Below are 20443 nucleotides of genomic sequence, written 5' to 3' on the forward strand. Positions count from 1 at the left end.
GAAGTCTTAGTCATGTAAGGGGTCTATAAGAGTCAGCACCGTCTTGGCACATAGGACATTGTTGTCCTGGATGCCTTCCATTTGCTCCTCCAGATCTACTCTCACCATTTTACACTCTTCTCTCTGCCCTGGGAGGCTGACTTGTATGGTTTACATTAATAGGTTACCATAAACTTGGGTCCTGTCACTGGGGATCCCCGGGAAGAGATCAGAGGAAGTCAGAAGTAAAGGTATTTATTCCCCCAGCCTGCCTCCCTTTAGGCTGGCTGGGTCCTTCAAGATAAAGTCACTCTTTCTCTAAAGGTTGCAAACTTTTATTTATTTATTTATTTATTTATTTATTTATTTATTTATTTATTTATTGTCTTTTTAGGGCTGCACCTGAGGCATATGGAGGTTCCCAGCCTAGGGGTCTAATCAGAGCTGTAGCTGCTGGCCTATGCCAGAGCCACAGCAATGCCAGATCCGAGCCGTGTCTGTGACCTACACCACAGCTCACGGCAACACCAGATCCTTAATCCACCGAGTGAGGCCAGGGATCGAACCCCCAACCGCATGGTTCCTAGTTGGATTTGTTTCCGCTGCACCATGACAGGGACTCCAAGGTTGCAAACTTTACACAGCTCTCTTCTTTAGGGTCTAGAAACCCTCCCTCCTCTTGGTCTTCTGTCCTGGTGCATATGGAGAAACATCTTGCTGCTAAGTCCTTGGTTACTGCATTAACCTTTTACTTCTCCTGTACCTCCTATAAACCCACCCACATTTTTGTAAATAGTCCTTTTTATAAATAAACCTTCCTTGGAGTTCCCATCGTGGCTCAGTGGAAATGAATCTGGCTAGTATCCATGAGGGCGCAGGTTCTATCCCTGGCCTTGATCCGTGGATTAAGGCTCTCGTGTTGCCATGAGCTGTGGTGTAGGTTTCAGAGGCCGCTGGGATCTGGCATTGCTGTAGCTATGCTGTAGGCCAAAGGCTACAGCTCTAATTCAACCCCTAGCCTTGAACCTCCATATGCTGCTGATGTGGCCCTAAAAAAGCAAAAACAAAACAAACAAACAAACAAACAAAAAACTCTTCCTCTAATTATCTTTGTTCAATGTGTCACATCTTTTTCCTGTTTGGACTCTGAATGAGTCATAGTCTTAAATACACATTGATTGAATGAGTCAATGAATTAATAAATTAATGGGCTCTTTCATATAGTTTTAAAAATAGTGGTTAAGAGCAAGAGCTTTAGAATTCGATATATCTGGGTTCTAATTTTGACTCTGATGCTTATGGGACAAAAAAAACCTCAGGCAAGTTATTTAAATTTTTTCATCCTCCAGTTTAATCATCAGAGGACTAAGGATAATAGTGCCTAATTTGTTTGCTTTTTTTTTTTTTTTTTTTTTTGGCTTTTTAGGACTTTTTTTGGCTCCTGAGGCATATGGAGATTCCTGGCCTAGGGGTCGAATTGGAGCTACAGCTGCTGGCCTGCACCACAGTCATAGCAATGCCAGATCTGAGCTGTGTCTGCAACCTACACCACAGTTCACGGCAATGCTGGATGCTTAACCCACTGAGCAAGGCCAGGGATCGATCCCACAACCTCATGGTTCACAGGTGGGTTTGTTTCCACTGAGCCATGAGGGGAACTCTTGCTGGCCTGTGTAGAGCATCGGTGAGATAATGGGTGAAAAGCACAGATGCACGTTGCCTAAAACATAGTAGGTACTCAATAAATTCATCAAACAATTACCTGTTGAGTACCAACTTTGTAGAAGGCACTATGCTACTTACTCATTTGCAATTAAGAATCTGAAAAAAAGCAAGGGTAGTCCCTTCACTCATGTGGTTTAGGGTCTTGTTGGAGCCAGAGATATTTATTGCAAATAAAAGTAGCAATGAGTATATAATCTCAAACTGAGATAAGTGCTGAAGAAAAAGAACATGGACTCACAAGAATATATAGTGGAGGAATATGAAGGAAAGAACAAGCTAGCTAAAAGGCACATCATAGGCAGCCCTGTGGTAGGAATGAGCCTGGGGAGGTAAAACAACTTAAGAAGGACAGTGTAGAGCATGGAAAGCTTGGCAGATAGAGACGGACATGTGACTAGAGAGAGGGGTAGGGGCTGGACCATGCAGGACCTTTGTGTTCTGTATCCAGAATTTTGATCTTTATCCCAAGAGTGTTGGGAAGCCATTGCACATTTTTCAGATATGTATATGTGTTAAATCTGAAAGGTTCACTCTGGCCTACAGTGTTTGTAAAGTTGGTAAAGATGGTCTTAGAAAAAGTGTGTGATTGGGATGGTGTCAGAGTAAATGTGGGCAGACAATGTTGCTAGGCTTTTACTATGATCCAGTTGAGAGATGATGGTACCTTGGCTTAGGGTGGGAGTCATGGAGATAGAACATATTTTTAGGTTCCTCCCACCTTTCACAGCTGGATGGATGGTGGTGCCATTCACTGAGATAAGGAACCCTGGAAGAAAGATCATAAGTGGGGCTTGACAAGGGACACCTCAGGGGCCTTAGAAAGAGCCAGGTGAATATATCATATAGGCAATGAAATATATGGATTTAAGTACACGTGTTTAGAGCTCAGAAGAGCAGTCTGAGCTGGAGATACACATTTGGCCTATAGATATTAACTGGAGCTGTAGTCTTAGAAGAGTATTTCAGGGAAGGTGGATTGAGAAAGAAGTGAAGATGGCCTTGCCTGTTTCTTAACAAGTCCCAGAATTAATGGCTGGGTAGAGAGGAGTGAGTATAATGGAAGACAAAGAAGAAACTTCCCGATAAATAGGAGGGAAGGCAGAACATTTTAAAACGGAAGCTCAGGGAAGAGCATGTTTCAAAAGGATGGAATAGTCAACTGTCAAAGGCTGCTGAGAGGTTGAAGAAGGCATAGAGAATATGGATAACAGCAGATCTGTTTTGGTGGAGTGAAAGGCCAAAAAACTAGCTTGAGATGTGAGTAGATGAGGAAACAGAGGCTGTTGAGTGTGGGAAATTCTTTCAAGACTGTGCCACATGAGGGGAAGAAGAGATGTGTATATCAACATCTGTGGATATATTTAAATCAATATTTAAGAATCCATTAGGTGGATTCTTTGCTAGTTGATGTGTGTGGCTATTCGTAAGAACTGAGAATTTTTAGCACAAAATTCATCTGTCAGTATTTCAGCTTTTAGCAATCACACACAGTATTTGTTCTTTGTGATCTTTCCTGAAAGAAACACTTCCCACCCTGGATGCCCATACGATTTTAATAAACAATTCTGCGAAAATGTGGGTGGTCTCCTTTACACAGCAGTGGCTGAGAATGGGACACTGGGGTATAGTTTCCACTTCAAGACAGTGAATTGTTATATGACTCCAATCTTTGCTCCTATTTGTCTTTAATGTAAAGGCGTCTTTTAAGGATGTGCTTGCCCATTCTCCCCTGACTTCTAGAATGGCGTATATTTCCATGTGTGCCTCCCTTCTCTGTTTCCCTTTCTTTTCCCTCTCCTATATTAAGTGGCTGCATGGATTGGTGCTAACTGTGGGAAGATGCTGTGGAGAGGGAACACTAGGGAAACCAGATATAATTAAAATGTAATTGCTTCTATTAAGCATCTTATTTGTCCACAAGGAATTTTCTTAGCAATCATTATAATCTAATATATTCCTTTGTTAATCATTTTATAATCTCTCTCTAATGCAGTTAATAATGTTCCTAGAATTTCTTGAGCAAGACACTTAGAAAATACCTAACATGGAATTTAGGAGAATTAATTGAAATAAATCTCACACAGGATTGAAGACAATTCTTGCCCTTACCAAAAATGCATATTATATAAAGACTGTGCAATATACAGTAAAGGTTCAAATTACTTGCTGTTGTATTGTTTTAGTCTAGTTTCTCCATTAAAGGTATCTCACATCTTTTTGTGAGACATCCAGAATTTTATTTCTTATCTTAACTTTCCATTTATGATGTTAATGTTCCAAATTGTGTTTATTACTACATTGTTTAAAAAATTTCCAGATTATTCCTTCAGTTTGATTTTTGTAAAAATAGCATTGCCTAAACCTTTTGGCTACAAGTTCCATCTGGATTTATTGTGTTCTAAGACCAATTCTCTTGCAGTTTCCATGGTTGTTGTTAACCCACCAGCTGAGAGTCATAAGCAACTTTGTAATAGCCCCTGCTCTTAACAAATTCCTATTATTTTGAACAAACATTAGTTTCTGTTCAGGAACATTTGATATAATAAAGAAATAATAATAATAATGATGATGATAATAATACATCATCTAATCATTTGAGTTATTTCTTTTTCTTTTCTTTTTTTCATAGGTCCTGACACTAAACTAATGCAGAACAGTGGTAAAACAAATTTTAAGAGAACAAGCATTGATAGATTGATGAATACTCTAGTACTGTGGGTAAGTTGGTATAACAAAATTAGGCAGTATCACTAATCATTGTTATCTTAGTGTACTTTTTTTCCTTTTTTTGTTTTTAAAACACAGAACATAATTTTTAGAGTAGCCTGGTCTTTTTGCCATCTTACCTTTGCTTATATCCTTTCTACAGAGCTCATAGACAGGGCTGGCTTTGTGGGTATGTGGCTTTTGAAGTCCCACAGGGCTTTGATGACAAGGGCTTCATACTTGGCTTATTCATCTGCTGTGGCTGTGTAGAAATTCTTCATAATTTTTGAACAAGGGGTCTTGCATTTTTATTTTGTGCCAGACCCTAAAAATTATGTAGCTGGTTCTGTTTATGAATCCTCTGAGGCTCCAGTCACTGTTCACCTCTTTCGCATAAGCTTCTGAACCTCCTGGCCAATGGTTATCTCTTTCCTCTGAATTTCTTTTTCTCCTCTGATTTTTTTTTGAAATGATTTTTATCTACCACTTGTTAACCCAAACTAGTAGGGTCTTCTTTACATCCAACCCCTCTATCAATTAATCTTGTGCTACCTTCTGAAGTGGGTCTGATTATTATCTAACTTGTTGTATAATACTGCTTTGCCTCCTTATGTTACAGTTAAATTTAAGAACATTGACTTTGAAATAGGAGGGCAGTTTGAGCTCACTTTGAGTAAGGATTGTGCAGCTGGATGTGTATCCAAGAGACTTGAGGAGTCTTTATTACTGGTGTTTTTTTCCTTTTGCTTTTATGCCATGGGTTACCATATAACTTATCATTCAAACAGGATGCTTTTGAAGGTGCAAGGAGGGAATACTATTAATATCACACCTGGACAATAGATGTAAACAGGGGCTGACCAGGGCCAATCAGGGCATAGGACTTTCTTTATTAAGGCACTTAATATATGCACTCTTCACAAATAGAGGATGTATAGTATTAGCTTTGTGTCTGTAAAAAAGTTATATACTCTCTCTGGGCCTCTGCTTTATTTTGGTTTTGGCCTGTAAAGTATGAATAATGTTGGTTTCTGTCTCAGAGAGTCAGTGGGAGAATTAAGTGAGAAAATGTATGTTAACTATTCAGCCATGTTCCCAACATAAATATATTACATTTTACTTGTATGATTAATGACATGTAAGATGAGCTTTAAATAACTTGGTTTTCAAATGACAATTTCTTGGAGTTAGAGGTGTAATTGGATTGTGTTGATGTGACTAGTGTGAGATTCAAGTTAACCTTAACCAGAACACTTTATTCTTGTTTCAGATTTTTGGGTTTCTGATATGCTTGGGAATTATTCTTGCAATAGGCAATACCATTTGGGAGAATGAAGTTGGGGACCAATTCAGAACTTTCCTCTTTGGGAACGAAGGAGAGAAGAACTCGGTGTTCTCGGGATTCTTAACATTCTGGTCATATATTATTATTCTTAATACAGTTGTACCCATTTCATTATATGTGAGGTAAGATTAGAGTTTATACTTTGGTGAAGCCATTTTGTCAAAAGCCTTTGTTCTGTGTAATCATTTTTGTTTGTTTTAAAATTATAAGCAGGAGATAGATGTCTCCCTCTAGCTGCTCATGATTTGCCACATCTGTTACAAATGAGGCAACTAGGCAATTTAATCTGTTTAATGCTCACATTTTCAAATGACAGTAAATGCATTCTATTTTCTTCTTGATTTTATTTGGATTCTTAGGGATGTTTTTCTTTGGAATGCATGGATTACAATATAATCTCATGCAACCTGATCAGTTAGATAGGGGTTGATGTTGCGAATGAAAGAGGAGAATATTTGGGGATATCTGTTGAGATGTTGCCTCCTTGCCACTAGTCTGGCTCCAGGTACTTGGATTCAGACCCTATTCTACCATTTACTAGTTCCATGATCTTGGGCAACTTACTTCACCTTCTAGTGTCTCAGCATAGTCATTTAAAAAAAGACAAAAATAGTTCTACTTCACAAGATTGTATGAGGAATAAACCTATAAAGCTCTCAGACAAATACCTGAGACACTGTAAGAAATGAATGAATATCAATTTTTCCTATTATTATTAGGAACTATCAATGAGTATATAAATGAGAACTCTCAGTGAGTACACCCCACCCCCGCTGCCTCACTCTCTATATATTTGATGATGCTTTGAAGTTGGCCCTAGAATCTGTACCCTAGACATTATTTTTTTGCATTTTTATTAAAGTTGATTTACAATGTTCTGTCAATTTCTGCTGTACAGCAAAGTGACCCCAGTCATACACATATATACATTCTTTTTCTCATTTTATCTTCTATCATGGTCTATCACAAGTGAGACATTCTCGGTCTCATTCCTACCAAGACTGAGTCAGACAGTCCCAAAGACACTGGAGCCAAGATGAGACTTGGTTATTTGACATTCTTCATCACCAGTATTTTAACAATGCACAAACTTACCGGCTCTAAATCCCTGTTAATTTTTATAGTCTTCTCTCTTTCCAAATTCATAGCTATGATGAAGCAAGGGAAGTTTAATGTGCAAAATCCACCCTTGTTTTGGAGAGCAGTCAGGAAACTGAAATGTCAAGTTGTGGGAAATTGACTTGAAGTGGTGGCATGTGGCCACAACACCACAAATTGCTTTGGGCCTTCTGGAGCTGTGGTCAGAGCGGGCTCTATTTAAAATGTATCCTACTGGCTCATCTTTGGTTCTGAGGACCTTTCATGATTGTATCCAATTATAAAGTCTGTAGTAAATCCTGCTCCTTGCCAGAGGAGCTCTGGTCAGCTTATATAACTTTCCTTTTATGCCAAAATGAACAGTAAATGCTCATAGGGCTTAGCATCCGCACATGTGCAGGATATTCTGTATAAACTCTTTCTTTGAAGTGCATCGGGTATTTGTCATTTAATGATTTGAAAGATTAAGACCAAACCTAGGTTCTCAGGTTCCTTTCCTTTCTAATGTGTCCCCCTGCAGTGGCAGAAAGAAAATCTGCCGGAATAGTCCCAACCCAAGTTGTGGTCTTGTCACTGCCACTAATAGCTGTGTAACCTTGAAGAAAATATTTGGCTTCTCTGTGCCTTAGTCTGCCTATGAAATGTGTGCTGCAAAAGGAGGAGATTAAAATAATTGATTTCTCAGTTTGTTTCTGCTCCAAATCATATCACCTTACCTCTAGATAGCATTTTATATTTTACATAAAGGGCTTTCACTTGTATTGTTTATGTCTCCCAACAGTCTTTTGAAGTAGTTATTGCTCAACTTCTTTTGTGAATGAGGTGATTTGTTCAGGATTGTGGAGCTGGTTATGGATAGAACCAAGATCCAAACCCAAGTCTTATGACACGTGACACAGTGTTTCTCCTCTATACCTAAGCTTGATTTATTTATCAGTCAAGGCACCAAAAGAAAAAAAAGAGGCTCGAATTTTCTACCTGTTGGTAAGCCATCATATTGATGAAGTTATATGTGAGCTTCTTTTTTTTTTTCTCACCATATATGAATAGTAGTTCTGAGTTCAATTTGAAGGAAAAACATTCTAGGGAATTTCAGGTTGCTAAGGCTGAGATCAAGAAAGAGAACTTCCAGGTATTTCTGATTAGAGGGATGAAGGCCTTCTGTAAAAGCTTCCATTCGGCCTTTGCACAGGTACAAAGAATAAATTAGTGCCATGCCACCTGAGGATAAAAGTGCAGAATTTATGTCGAATGGTAACAATTCCACGTGAGCAGAGGACATTGATTTTGGTGGAGTATTTCTATGCTATTAATGTCTCTGTAGTGTTAAAACATACCCAGCTAGTTTTTTAATACATCATGTTAAGAAATGCAGCTGTTGTACTCACAGGGAATTAGCATTTCAGTGTTTTTTCCAAAGCAACAGAAACAGTTTCCATGTTGCTTATTTTGCCACAGAATGGGCAAAATCATAAGCTCTGGTCTTGGAGCATTCAGGCAGAAAACACTAAGCAGCTTGATTATGCTAACTCTGAACATTTGTCTCCTTTTCTCTGCTATTATAAAACAAAGGGCTGAATGTTCCACTGTAACTCTCCTAAATCCTCTTTTCCCAAACAAAAAGGGTACCCTTCTCCTCTACAGACTATTTTAAGGTCTAAGAATTTAAATTAACTTAGAATACTTCCACTGGCTTGAACTGCAACACAGAAGGATCAGATTCTCTTCTCTATTCATTTTGCTCAGATATTTAGGGAGATACTTTACTACCTTGAGATAAATACAGTTTTCAAGTGATTGAACATTTACCTATATAATGCCATTTTTATGGCATTCTTAAGGTCATGTCAGTATTAACTTTACCAAATGCCTGAATTCTAGTCTTCGTTCTGTGGCTAGTTATTTGTGTGACCTTAGGTTAGTTACTTAACCTTTCCAGATCTTAATGTTCTTATTGGTGAAATTAAGGACTAGAAGGTCAGGATTCACTCATTCAACACTAATTGTCTCCCTGTGACAGCTAAGGCACTGTGTCTGGTTCATAGTAAGTGCTAGTACTTTTTGAGTGAATGGGATAGGAAAAACAAAGCTGAATTAGAACAGCTAGCAAGGAACGTACAAGGAAGTGGGGTAGGGATGATGAGTAAATCATAGCAAGATAATGTATAATAATTACATGCCGAGTATGACATTTTTATATCTTATGATTCTACAGAGTCATAGTGTGTATGATTTTTGGGTGAAAAATATTACCATTTAAATAGAAAATGAACTGACATTATAACATTTTTGGAGAGAGAAATGTATCTTTGTCATGTACTTACAGAACTAGAAGCATAGGATTTAATGCCCAGGAAGGACATGAGTGTCATCTTTTGTCTCTAAGGAGACAAATGTTCAGAGTTAGCGTAAGCAGGCTGCTGTCAACTTTCTCACTTTACAGATGAGGAAACCAAGGCTTAATTCTCATTAAGATCAGAAGTAAGCTATGTCTCCCTGCTTTTTCATTACTATTTTATACTGTTCCATATGTCCTTGTTAATGTACTAAGATATGCAACTAAAATATTAATGAACAAAATGAGACATGAAACTGAAATAAACCTATTAGAGAGAGCAGAGTCTATGTGATTATAAACCTAGAACATCATACGTAATCACTTTTTTAATATGAAGAAAAGCTTTTAGTATTAAAAACACTTTCCTTTGAGCCAATAGCAGTTAAAAAATTATCCCATCAGTAAAAATATACATTTAGGAACAAATGTATCAAGCTATATCATGGACCTATTTGGGAAAACAAAGCAGAACAAAACAAAACTAAAACTGATAGAAATAATCTTTCAAAATTGAGTTCCTGGGGAGTTTTATTCTTCTTCTTGAAGTTGTGTTTAAGTATTATAAAGTATCCATCTTTTTGAATAATTAAGAATTTAATATAACTTTAATAAAAATCCCAGGTGTTTTATGAGAGAGTTGATACAGTGATTCTAAAGTTTTTTAGATGAGTACATTAATTTTATCAGTGGGAATAAATAAGTGATAACAGCTAAGAATTTTTGAAAGAGAATGAAAGTTTTCTTACCTCTTTCCTGGTGTGCCTCATTTTACAAAGCTACAATGTTGAAAACAAGGTACATAATGTAACATTAAGAAACAAAATTGAAATTCCTAAAAGAGATTCTAGTGAAGAAATAATTTTAATGTGACATGGAAGCATCTCAACATAATATGGGAAAGGATTCATTGTTCAACAAGTGATGATGAATAAACTTTGTAAATTTATTTATAGTTTATAGCTTAGCTCTTCATATGTGTATTATACTTCAGAAAGTTCTAATTGTGATGAAGTAAATGTGGAAAAAAATAAGAACTAGAAGTCTGTCTGTCTGTCTATCTATCTATCTATCTATCTATCTATCTATCTATCTATCTATCTAAATAAAATCTTACCGTAGAGAAGGACTGTATAAGAAACCTCCCTGCCAAAAAAGCTATAAACTATAAATTATTGATAAATTTGATTTATTAAAAAGATAAAACCTCAGTCAAAAATAATGGAAACAAAATTAAAAGATGAATGATAAACCAAGTAACATATTGGCATAATGTATATAGGTGTGTGTATATAATATATATGTCATATATATAATTCTTACAAATCAATAAGAAATACACTAATACCTGAAAAGGAAAGATAGGATAGGTAGGCAATGCAAATAGGTAATTCTGAGAAGAAATCCACCTGGCCAATAAAATTTGAAAAAAAAGTTCAATTCACTGATAAGAAAAATGCATTACACAGAAATGAGATGCCATTTGACTCAGCATAGACTAAAAGATAATTTTCAATAATCTAAGGATAGAAACCTACATTTCAACTTTTTTAGAAGTTGATTTGGCCTTTTGTTTGACAAAGATTGAAAAAGTTTATATCATTGGCTTTAGAAATTCTGCTTCTAGAATTGGAAAGTCATAAATCAGCACTAGATCATGAGACAATGCTCTTTTCCTGGTAAATGGTTAAACTGACAACACACCCTGTTTTCACTCAGTATGTAATATGGTTTGCTTAGTGCTTAATGGAGATACTCTTTTGGCAAAGTAAGGCTACGTCAAACAACTAATATGCTACACAGAAAAATCCACTGGGTCTGTTTAATGTAAGGAGAGAACCATGGAACATTCCCTAAGGCTTTATGCAGAGCCAGCCCACTGTTTCAAGGTGCCACAAGAAAATGACTTAGAATGAGTGTGTAATGAACAGAACCCTGCTGAGATGCCTCCGAAGGTCACTAGGACCTGGTGACAGAGCATCCACATTTTATTCTAAACTCTGAAGACTTTGGCAGACTTCATACTTTGGCAAAGCTCTGTATGTTCTGACATTGATGGAGTATTCTCTTTTTTTTCCATTTTAATGGATGAAAGTGTGGAAGTAATTCGTCTGGGACACAGTTATTTTATAAACTGGGATCGGAAGATGTATTACTTTGGGAAGGCGACACCTGCTGAGGCCCGGACAACCACGCTCAATGAGGAACTAGGCCAGATTGAATATATTTTCTCTGACAAAACGGGTACCCTCACTCAAAACATCATGACTTTTAAAAAATGCTCCATTAATGGGAAAATCTATGGTAAGGAAATTGTTCCTTTTTCTTGATACTGTTAACAGTCCTTAAAAAAAAAAATAAGGAATCCTATTTTTTTTTAAAATAAAAAACCTAAAACCATCTCCAGCTTTCTCATTAATATGGGCACCACCAGCATCTAACATTGTGCTTAGCCATATTAAACACTTGCTAAATATTTGTTGGATGAAAGTTGAATACTTCCAATGAAACTTTGGATTTGTTAACATTCATGAGTAGAGATGGGGTTAGACGCTTTACTATCTGAGATTCCTTTCTGTGCTCCAGCTGTGCCATCTGTTCTGTGGTGCTTAACGGACCCATATCCCAGGGAACAAGTTCTTCACCACCTGATTTATCTCAGTAAAAGCAGTATTTATATTTGTTTCCTAACAGCTGTGGAATTGATATTAGTGTCTGTGTTTGTAAGAATTTATAATTCATCAGAGAATTCATAATGTACAGGGCTGCTTTGCGTAGTCAGACAAGCCATTTCATCAATATCTGGTTCCCATTTGTATGCTTTTGTCAGGATACCTGGTCTGTACTGGATTTTCAAACATTCTAGGTATATGCAACCCTTGTCACCCTGATTTTGGACAGTTAGCTGACAGTTCCTTCCTCAGAGAGCATGGCAGCACTCCCAAAGGCTCCTGTGGGATTCCTCTGGATTCCCAATCTCACGTCACTGGACTCTGAGTGTCCAGTTTCTCAATAACAGAAATCTCAGGAAGAGAAATCTGAGAAAGAGAAACCTTTCCTTTGCTGCCTGATGGGACTCTTCATACATTGCCAGATATTTTAAAGTGTGATTTGACCCTGAACAACACTAAGAAATACAAGAATTAAATTTCATACTTTTCTGCTTTTTGACCTCACTCTGCTACCTCACTCCTGTAACCCATGGACACCATGGTTTCCTTGCTTTTCTCTACCTGCCCCACCCCTACTCCACCCTTCTCTGATAGTGGGTCCAGATGATTTTCAACTCAGACTTCCACAAGCCCTCAGTTACTTTGGGCATTTCTTATAGCACTATTATAAAAGACTGAGAAATAAAATAGAACATGTTCTTAAACTTTTTTCTTTTGATAATTTTCAGAGCCTTTTGGAAAATGCTACCCAAATAGTCTCACTTTTTAAATGAGACTTTTTTCTTTTTGTATTTTTAGGACCTCATCTGCAGCATATGGAGGTTCCCAGACTAGGGTTGAATTGGAGCTGTAGCCGCTAGCCTGCACCACTGCCACAGCAACACAGGATCTGAGCCGCATCTGCTACCTATGCCACAGCTGACGGCAATGCCAGATTTTTAACCCACTGAGTGAGGCCAGATCAAACCTACATCTTCATGGATACTAGTCAGATTTGTTTCTTCTGTGCCATGACAGGAACTCCTAAATGAGAACTTTTAAATCAGAGTATTGGAAATATTTTGGATTTTATAGACCTTTTGGATTCTTTTGCCATGGCACTTATTGATAAAATAATGTAATTAATAATTATAACACCATATCTAGGAAATGACCCTAAGGAAATTATCAGACATATGGACCAACATTTATTTGTAGACATGTTGGTTGCCGGGCTGTTTTTAGAGAAGTTTCTTGATTTTCACAAAGAATATATCCCAAGATCTTTGCAAATTGCCAAATTTACTAATCCCATGATAGCTTGTAATTTCCCTCATAAAACACGGGCAATGTAACTAAAAGATTTAAGTAACCCCTTTAGACCCTTAATTTGTATATGCCATTCTAATTTATAATGCATTTATTATGTCATTAGAATACATTCTTACAAAAGCACTCACAGAATGTTCCAGATATGGTTGGCCTTGTTAATATCATAGCTCCATGTTTTGGGAATATTTGCTATTCTGATTTATCTAAAGCTTCTATTTTCTTTCTCAGAACTATTATTTTCTTAGACTTCAATTTTTCTTCACTTTTATCACCAGCCTTATAAGCTTTCTTTGGGGGGACCATTTTACACAAAGACAGTTTTGTTCTTATCATTTTTTTTGGTCTTTTTTTGTCCTTTTTAGGGCCACACTTGTGGCATATGGAGGTTCCCAGGCTAGGGGTCTAATCAGAGCTATTGCTGCTGGCCTACACCAGAGCCACAGCAACGCCAAATCCAAGCCGCGTCTGTGACCTACACCACAGCTCACGGCAACACTGGATCCTTAACCCACTGAGCGAGGCCAGGGATCGAACCCTCATGGTTCCTAGTTGGATTCGTTTCCACTGCGCTACGACGGGAACTCCTGTTTTTATCATTTATCAAAGCTAGAGCATATTGGGGAACGACTGGGACATAATCCTGGTGAGTTTGGGATTTAATTTCCAGGTGCTAGGCTAGGTTCACTCACTACCTCAGGGAATCCCCCCATAGCACTCTAGATTTAGACCTGAGACCCAGAAAAGCAACAAATAACTCTTTATCACATGCTTTTTTGGGTCATAGTATTGTGTAGAGAAAAGAGAGAGAATTGAATTAAAAAAGTTGAATCGTGTCACTTTGAATTTTGTTCTTCTGTTCCCTCATCTGTAAGTCAGGAATGAAAGTCTTCACTCCTTAAGTTTGTTAAAAAGATTGGTGATAATATTAAGTGCCTACCACAGGACTAATGCAAGTAATTCCTACTGTCATGGCAAGAAATACAGTTGTTGCAAATTGCATTGATCTTTCAAATGCCAAGCAAAAGTTAGAAAAACCTTAAAAACTTGCAAACAGGGGAAAGCTGAAATAAATTATGCTACATGGTCTATTATACACCATTTAAAATTAGACTAACAAAAAACTTTTAATGACATGAGAAATTCTCACACTTTGGTTAAAAAATAGCAGTAATCAGAAGTTTCTGAATGGTATGATGAATTTATGTGTACATGCACACATACACAGACACACAATCAACATGAAAAACTCCATTTTAAATACTGGCTGTCTTTGGTGGTAAGACTATTAGTAATTTTTATTTTCTACTGTGAACATCCTGTATTTTCCAGTATATCTGTAATAAGCACATATTGGCTTTATACTATGCATAGTTATTTTTAAATGTTTGGTATATAGTTGGCTATGTTCTCTGACTACAGAGGCACTGACATTGTTTAATGTTTATATGCTTTATTTCACCTCGATATTACGTAGGTGTATCTGGCCCAAACCACGATAAAGATATACTCTCCAAGCTCTAGCATTGATGAGAATGGGTCTGTCTCGGATGTCTTTTTTTTTTTTTTTGTCTTTTTAGAGTCTCACCATGGCATATGGAGTTTCCCAGGCTAGGGGTCGAATAGGAGCCTGTGGTCAATGGCCTGTATCATAGCCACAGCAACATGGGATTGAGCCGCATCTTCAACGTACACCACAGCTCACAGCAATGCTGGATCCTTAACCCACTGAGCAAGGCCAGGGATTGAACCTGTGTCCTCATGGATGCCGGTCAGATTTGTTTCTGCTGAGCCCTGATGGGAACTCTGTTGGATGTCATTTTGGATTCCCCAACAGTGGAGATAAATTGAAAAACAAAAATTTGCAAATGTTTGCCTCTTGCAAACATAATGTAACAACAAAGTGAAAAATTTACAGAAAAACGCAATTGTGATCTTTCTTTTTGGTTTAATATGTACAGCATTTTAGTTCTATCTTGGGCAAACATGAATATCTCTCTATGTTAATAGCCACGTCTTAGGTTACAGTGTGAAAACACTGCTTAAAAAAAGGTCTGGGTTTGAATTCATAATCATCTATTTACAGTGCTTTAATGAACAAGCATATTTCTTAAAACTAAATGTTTAAATCTAGTTTCAATTTCATTTATTTTTAATTCTCAGTTTTTGTTTTGGCAGGTGAAGTACACGATGACCAGGGTCAAGAGATAGGCATGACTAAGGTGTGCAGGTGATAAAATTTCATTCTTATTTTTAATTTAAAATTGTACATTTTTAAAAAAATGATGAGTTCCTAGACACCTGATTTCACTATGACCAGTTGAGATTCGTAATATGTAACATTAAAAAAATACATCATATGGTTCAAAATTCCTTCTCATCCGGGTTTTCCAACCACAGAGTTCCCTCTGTTTTTTTTCTTTTCTTTAGAGATGTTTATTATATACAAGCAAATATATTTCTCCATTTTTTATGCAGGTGGTAGCTAACTGTACATACTCTTTATAACTTTCTTTCCCGGCAATGATCAAGATCTTTCTAAATCAGTGAAAAGAAGTGCTCATATTATTTTTATGATGAATAGTAGTCTGTTGTACTGTATTCTATACTTTTTGTAAGGAGACATACAGGCATGGGCATTCCGAACTTTTTCAGTATTTTGCCTGTAAAGAAAATGCAGCAAAAATAATAGTGTGTACATATTGTATCACATAGATTCTATACTTTCTAGAAATGGAATTGTTAAATTAAAAGTTATATGCCTTTGTAATTTGATAAATGTTGCCAAATTGCCCTCTTGAGAAATGACACCAATTTACCCTTTCTCAAGCCATGTCCAAGAGTGCCTGCTTTTCCTACCCTCACCAACACAATGTTTCACCAAGTTTTTGATCTTCGACAAGACTCTTTAAAAAGTGATATACCAATATGGTTCTAATTTTAATTTCTCCTATTATGAGTGAGAATGAATATCTTTTGAAATGTGACTTGTCATGCAAAATTGTTTCTTCAGTGTGCTACTAGATTCTGTTTGCAATGCTTTATTTAGATATGTGCATTGGGATTTGTAAGACACATTGGTCCTCAATTTTCTTTTGGAGAATGATGCTTGTTTTTACTTTAGAAAGAGAATAATTTTCCCCCTTATTTTCATATTCTGTGAGACTTTTTTTTTTTTTTTTTTTTTTTTGTCTTTTTGCCTTTTCCAGGGCTGCCCCTGTGGCATATGGAGGTTCCCAGACTAGGGGCCTAATTGGAGCTGTTGCCGCCGGCCTACACCACAGCCACAGCAACACGGGATCTGAGCCGCGTCTGCAGCCTACACCACAGCTCAGGGCAGCGCTGGATCCTTAACCCAATGGGCAAGGCCAGGAATCGAACCCACAACCTCATGGTTCCTAGTCGGATTCGTTAACCACTGCGCTACAATGGGAACTCCAGTAATGGTATTTCTTAATCATTTGATTTGAGTCTTTGAATAATAGCTTTTGACCTTCAAATACTAAAAGAAAATCAGGATCTTCTCCCACTTTTTTAGCAGTCTTTTCTATAGCCAAGGTATATAATATATACATTTTGTTTTGCCATCCTAATCTCTATTTCTTTTATATTTAGTTCTTCAGTTAAAGAGGTTTTGTGCTCACCACTACTCCATTTCTCACTGTTTTCCCAGTTATCTCATATTTGGCTTAAGTATATCTTCTAGTTTCAAGAAGGGTTCATAAGAAACATCTGTTCAGAACTATCCATTGACTTTATATTTGAATGACAGTATGACAGACTATAATCTCTTTGAATCAGTTTCTTTCCTGGGGAATTTTAGGGAAGTCTAAGGCTAGTGTGTGTTTTACTTGGTATTAGTGAGTTGATTATTTTGTCTCCCGATGTGTAGTTGTTTTCAAATTTTATTAGATGAACAAAACAATCTGATTAAATAATTCTCTATGATTATGAGATAAACACAACTAATGGATGTCTTGTATACTTGTATGTCTTCTCATATACTTGGGTATATGTGTTATATATAAATATTCTTTTGTAGTTTCCAAGACAAAGTGTATATCAAAGTATTTCCTCATCAATTGTTTTTGCAAAGACATTATCACTGGTCTCATACTTTTAATAATAAATCTCTAGAAGTATGTTTTGTGCTTTTCAGGAGTCAGTGAATTAACAGGAATCTTATTTACTATTGAATTCTCTTCTATTATTTTTTTTTTTTTTGTCTTTTTTGCTATTTCTTTGGGCTGCTCCTGCGGCATATGGAGGTTCCCAGGTTAGGGGTTGAATCGGAGCTGTAGCCATTGGCCTACGCCACAGCCATAGCAACGCGGGATCCGAGCCGCGTCTGCAACCTACACCACAGCTCATGGCAATGCTGGATCGTTAACCCACTGAGCAAGGGCAGGGCTCGAACCCGCAACCTCATGGTTCCTAGTCGAATTCGTTAACCACTGCGCCACAAGGGGAACTCCTATTTTGTTCTTTTTTTATTGAATGCTATTTCTTTCATTTTGTTTTTTTTCTTATCAATTTTTAAGTGGAGAGTAGACTACTGTTAACAATGAGCAAAATGTTGTATAGCAGATCTCTAGAACTTTTTTCACCTTCTGTGTCTGAAAGTCTTTAATACTCAGTGAACAGCAATCCCCACTTGCCCATTCTTCTAGTCCCTGCAAAACACCATTCTACACTGTTTCTATGAGTGGATACTTCATATAAGTGGAATCACGCAATATTTCTTCTTCTTCTTTTTTGTTGTACCCAAGACATGTCAAAGTTCTCAGGCCAGGGATAGAACATGTGCCACAGCCGTTACCCCATACACTGCAGTGGCAGTGCTGGATCCTTAACCTGCTGTGTCACAAGAGAAATCCACAATATTTGTTCTTTTGTGACTGGTTTATTTCACTTAGTGTATTGCCTCAAGTTTCATTCATGTAGTAGTATAAAGACTGGATTTCATTTTATGGCTGAGTAATGTTTCACTCTGTGTGTGTGAGTATGTGTATATATATATGAATATATATATGTGAGATATATCTATCTGTCTCACATATTATTTATTCATCTGTTGATGGACATTTATGTTGTTTTTACCTCTTGGCTATTATGAATAATGTTGTAGTGAACATGGGAGTGAAAATATCGCAAGATCCTGATTTTAATTCTGTCATTATATTATGCAGTATCTCTAATGAGATTAGAGAAAGTACTCTGTAATCAAGCACATTAATATTTTTATATTGGAAAATATTAAATCACACTAAGTAGACTTTAAAAAGTCTACAAGTAGGCACTACCATTCCAGGTCAGATATTACTGCCAAAGTGAGTGCAAGTCAGGTCAGGTTTTGCCATCAAGTAGGTGTGGAATAAATCTTTGAGTTTTAAGGGCTTCTTTGTATTTTAGAGTTACCATAAACATCTGATAATCTGTACAGCCATTGGATTTTTTTTTCTTTCTCATATGCTTTTGGCAGGTTTACTGCCATGGTTACATGGCTCTGAAATGAGAAGAGAATATTTAACAGTAATGGAGAGACAGAAAGCCATTTTAGTGCCAGACTTTTGAGGCTGAAAAACCATATAAACACTAACAATCCTCAGAGGAGGTGTTTTTGAATTTTAAAAGATTCTTGTTGGAATGAAGTCTACAGTTTTGCTCTTATTGTTCTCCTACAGAAAAAAGAGGCTGTGGGTTTCTCAGTTGACCCCCAAGCAGATAGAACATTTCAATTTTTGGACCACCATCTGATGGAATCCATTAAACTGGGTGATCCCAAAGTTCATGAATTCCTTAGGGTACTTGCTCTCTGCCACACCGTAATGTCAGAGGAAAACAGTGCAGGTAAGTGCAAAGTGCGTATGCGTGATGAGCCTTTTTTTTAAAAAAAAATCAGAATTGATATTTTTATTAAAAATGTTTATAATTGAAAGGATTTTCTAAGTCAGAGTAGAGCATTGCATAAGGGGTTTACCTAGCACTAGCTTTTCTTTGTATTTATTTATATTTTAAATGTTTTCCAAAAGATACAGAGAAACTTAGGAAAAAAAAAAAAGAAATAAGGGCAATGGAAAGATGAGGGCCCAGATATGTCAATTACATGGATAAATTTTTTTTTTATGATTGAGCATCATATTTGACTGTGAGCTCCCTGGTGGGCAGGACCAATAGAGAAATACTGTTGTGTCACTTAGTTCTCATTATTAACATGCACATCTAATAGATATGGCTGTCCATTGGGCATGTGCTTAGCATGAATTTTCCCAGTAATGGGGATAGACTTAGACTGATAGAATATATTATATTTGCTCCCCATTATGAACAAATTCTCATACTACTAAGACAGTTATTTAGAGCTCAGGGTTCGTAGAATAGAACAAAATCAGCCAGGCTGCTTTAACATGGAAGCATTGAGGAGTTGCCCTGTGGAGCAGTGAGTTTAGGGTCTGGCATTATCACTACAGTGGCTTGGGTTGCTGCTGTGGCATGAGTTGGATCCATGGCCTGGGAACTTCATATGCTGTGGGTGTGGCCAGGAAAAAGTTGAAGCATTGAGGCAGATAGACAATGGTATAGTGAATCAGCTTCTTGCACCAACTTAGCCCAATCTATTCTATTTACAAGTTTTACTTCTTTCTGCTACCACCTATGGGGTGAAAATCACTGTCCAAGAAATTTCAGCTCAAAAGTGAAATATTATTATATACAGGCTGTAGATTGTATGTACTTGTATCTGATATATATATATGATGTATATATATGATTTATATGTATATGCATATATACACTTGAATATATGTTTTCTTTTTCTCTATATTTTTTCTTTTGTTCCTTGTTTGGACGACACTCAAGTCATATTTTTGTCTTTGATGATGCTGGACTAACTCATTCTTCCCATTTTAATTGCTGAAGATTCACGTAATTGCAGTTATGACTTAAACTGATCTTTATAATACTAACGCCCAAAATGATTTATTATATTTTGGTCTGAGGATATTGGAATACTTTTAAGTAAATTTCTCTTGTCTATACCTTTCAGTTTATTCTATTTTTAAACCTTTATTTTATTTTAATATTATGATATTTTCTTAGATCTCTTTGAGGATATTAATTATTCTTAATTTGAAGTCTTCTTTTGTTTCCTCTATTATGTTTCATTTTATGGACTCTTGTTTTTTTAGTTCTGTGTTAAACATTCATGTTTTTCTCAAATGTTTGGTGGTTTGTGGTTAACTCTTCTTCTTCTTTTTTTCCCCTAGGGCCGCACCT

At 36.7% G+C, this 20443-nt stretch overlaps 1 protein-coding gene across 39 annotated transcripts in view; it reads left to right on the forward strand.

Annotated features, from left to right (window-relative positions):
• The window catches only part of ATP8B4 (ATPase phospholipid transporting 8B4 (putative)), a 263719-nt gene that overhangs the window by 151059 nt on the left and 92217 nt on the right, over window positions 1-20443 (forward strand). For 36 of the 39 annotated variants that reach the window (XR_014811506.1, XR_014811513.1, XR_014811512.1 and 33 more), the window contains 5 exons: window positions 4334-4422; window positions 5681-5877; window positions 11284-11492; window positions 15347-15390; window positions 18853-19018. Coding sequence is in view for 32 of the 39 variants with exons in the window: in XM_084970388.1 (XP_084826514.1) it covers window positions 4334-4422; window positions 5681-5877; window positions 11284-11492; window positions 15347-15390; window positions 18853-19018 (705 nt within the window). In the remaining 7 variants the exon portion in view is untranslated. Of the gene's footprint in view, window positions 1-4333; window positions 4423-5680; window positions 5878-11283; window positions 11493-15346; window positions 15399-18852; window positions 19019-20443 lie in introns of all 39 variants that reach the window. The other 3 variants (XM_084970479.1, XM_084970482.1, XM_084970474.1) reach the window with 1 other exon arrangement.

The sequence above is a fragment of the Sus scrofa genome, chromosome 1 (genome assembly GCF_054392235.1).
Source record: "Sus scrofa isolate SSC_HxYL_T2T_F1_AM1 chromosome 1, Sscrofa_HxYL_maternal_Yorkshire_Landrace_v2.0, whole genome shotgun sequence".
NCBI classification, from domain to species: domain Eukaryota; kingdom Metazoa; phylum Chordata; class Mammalia; order Artiodactyla; family Suidae; genus Sus; species Sus scrofa.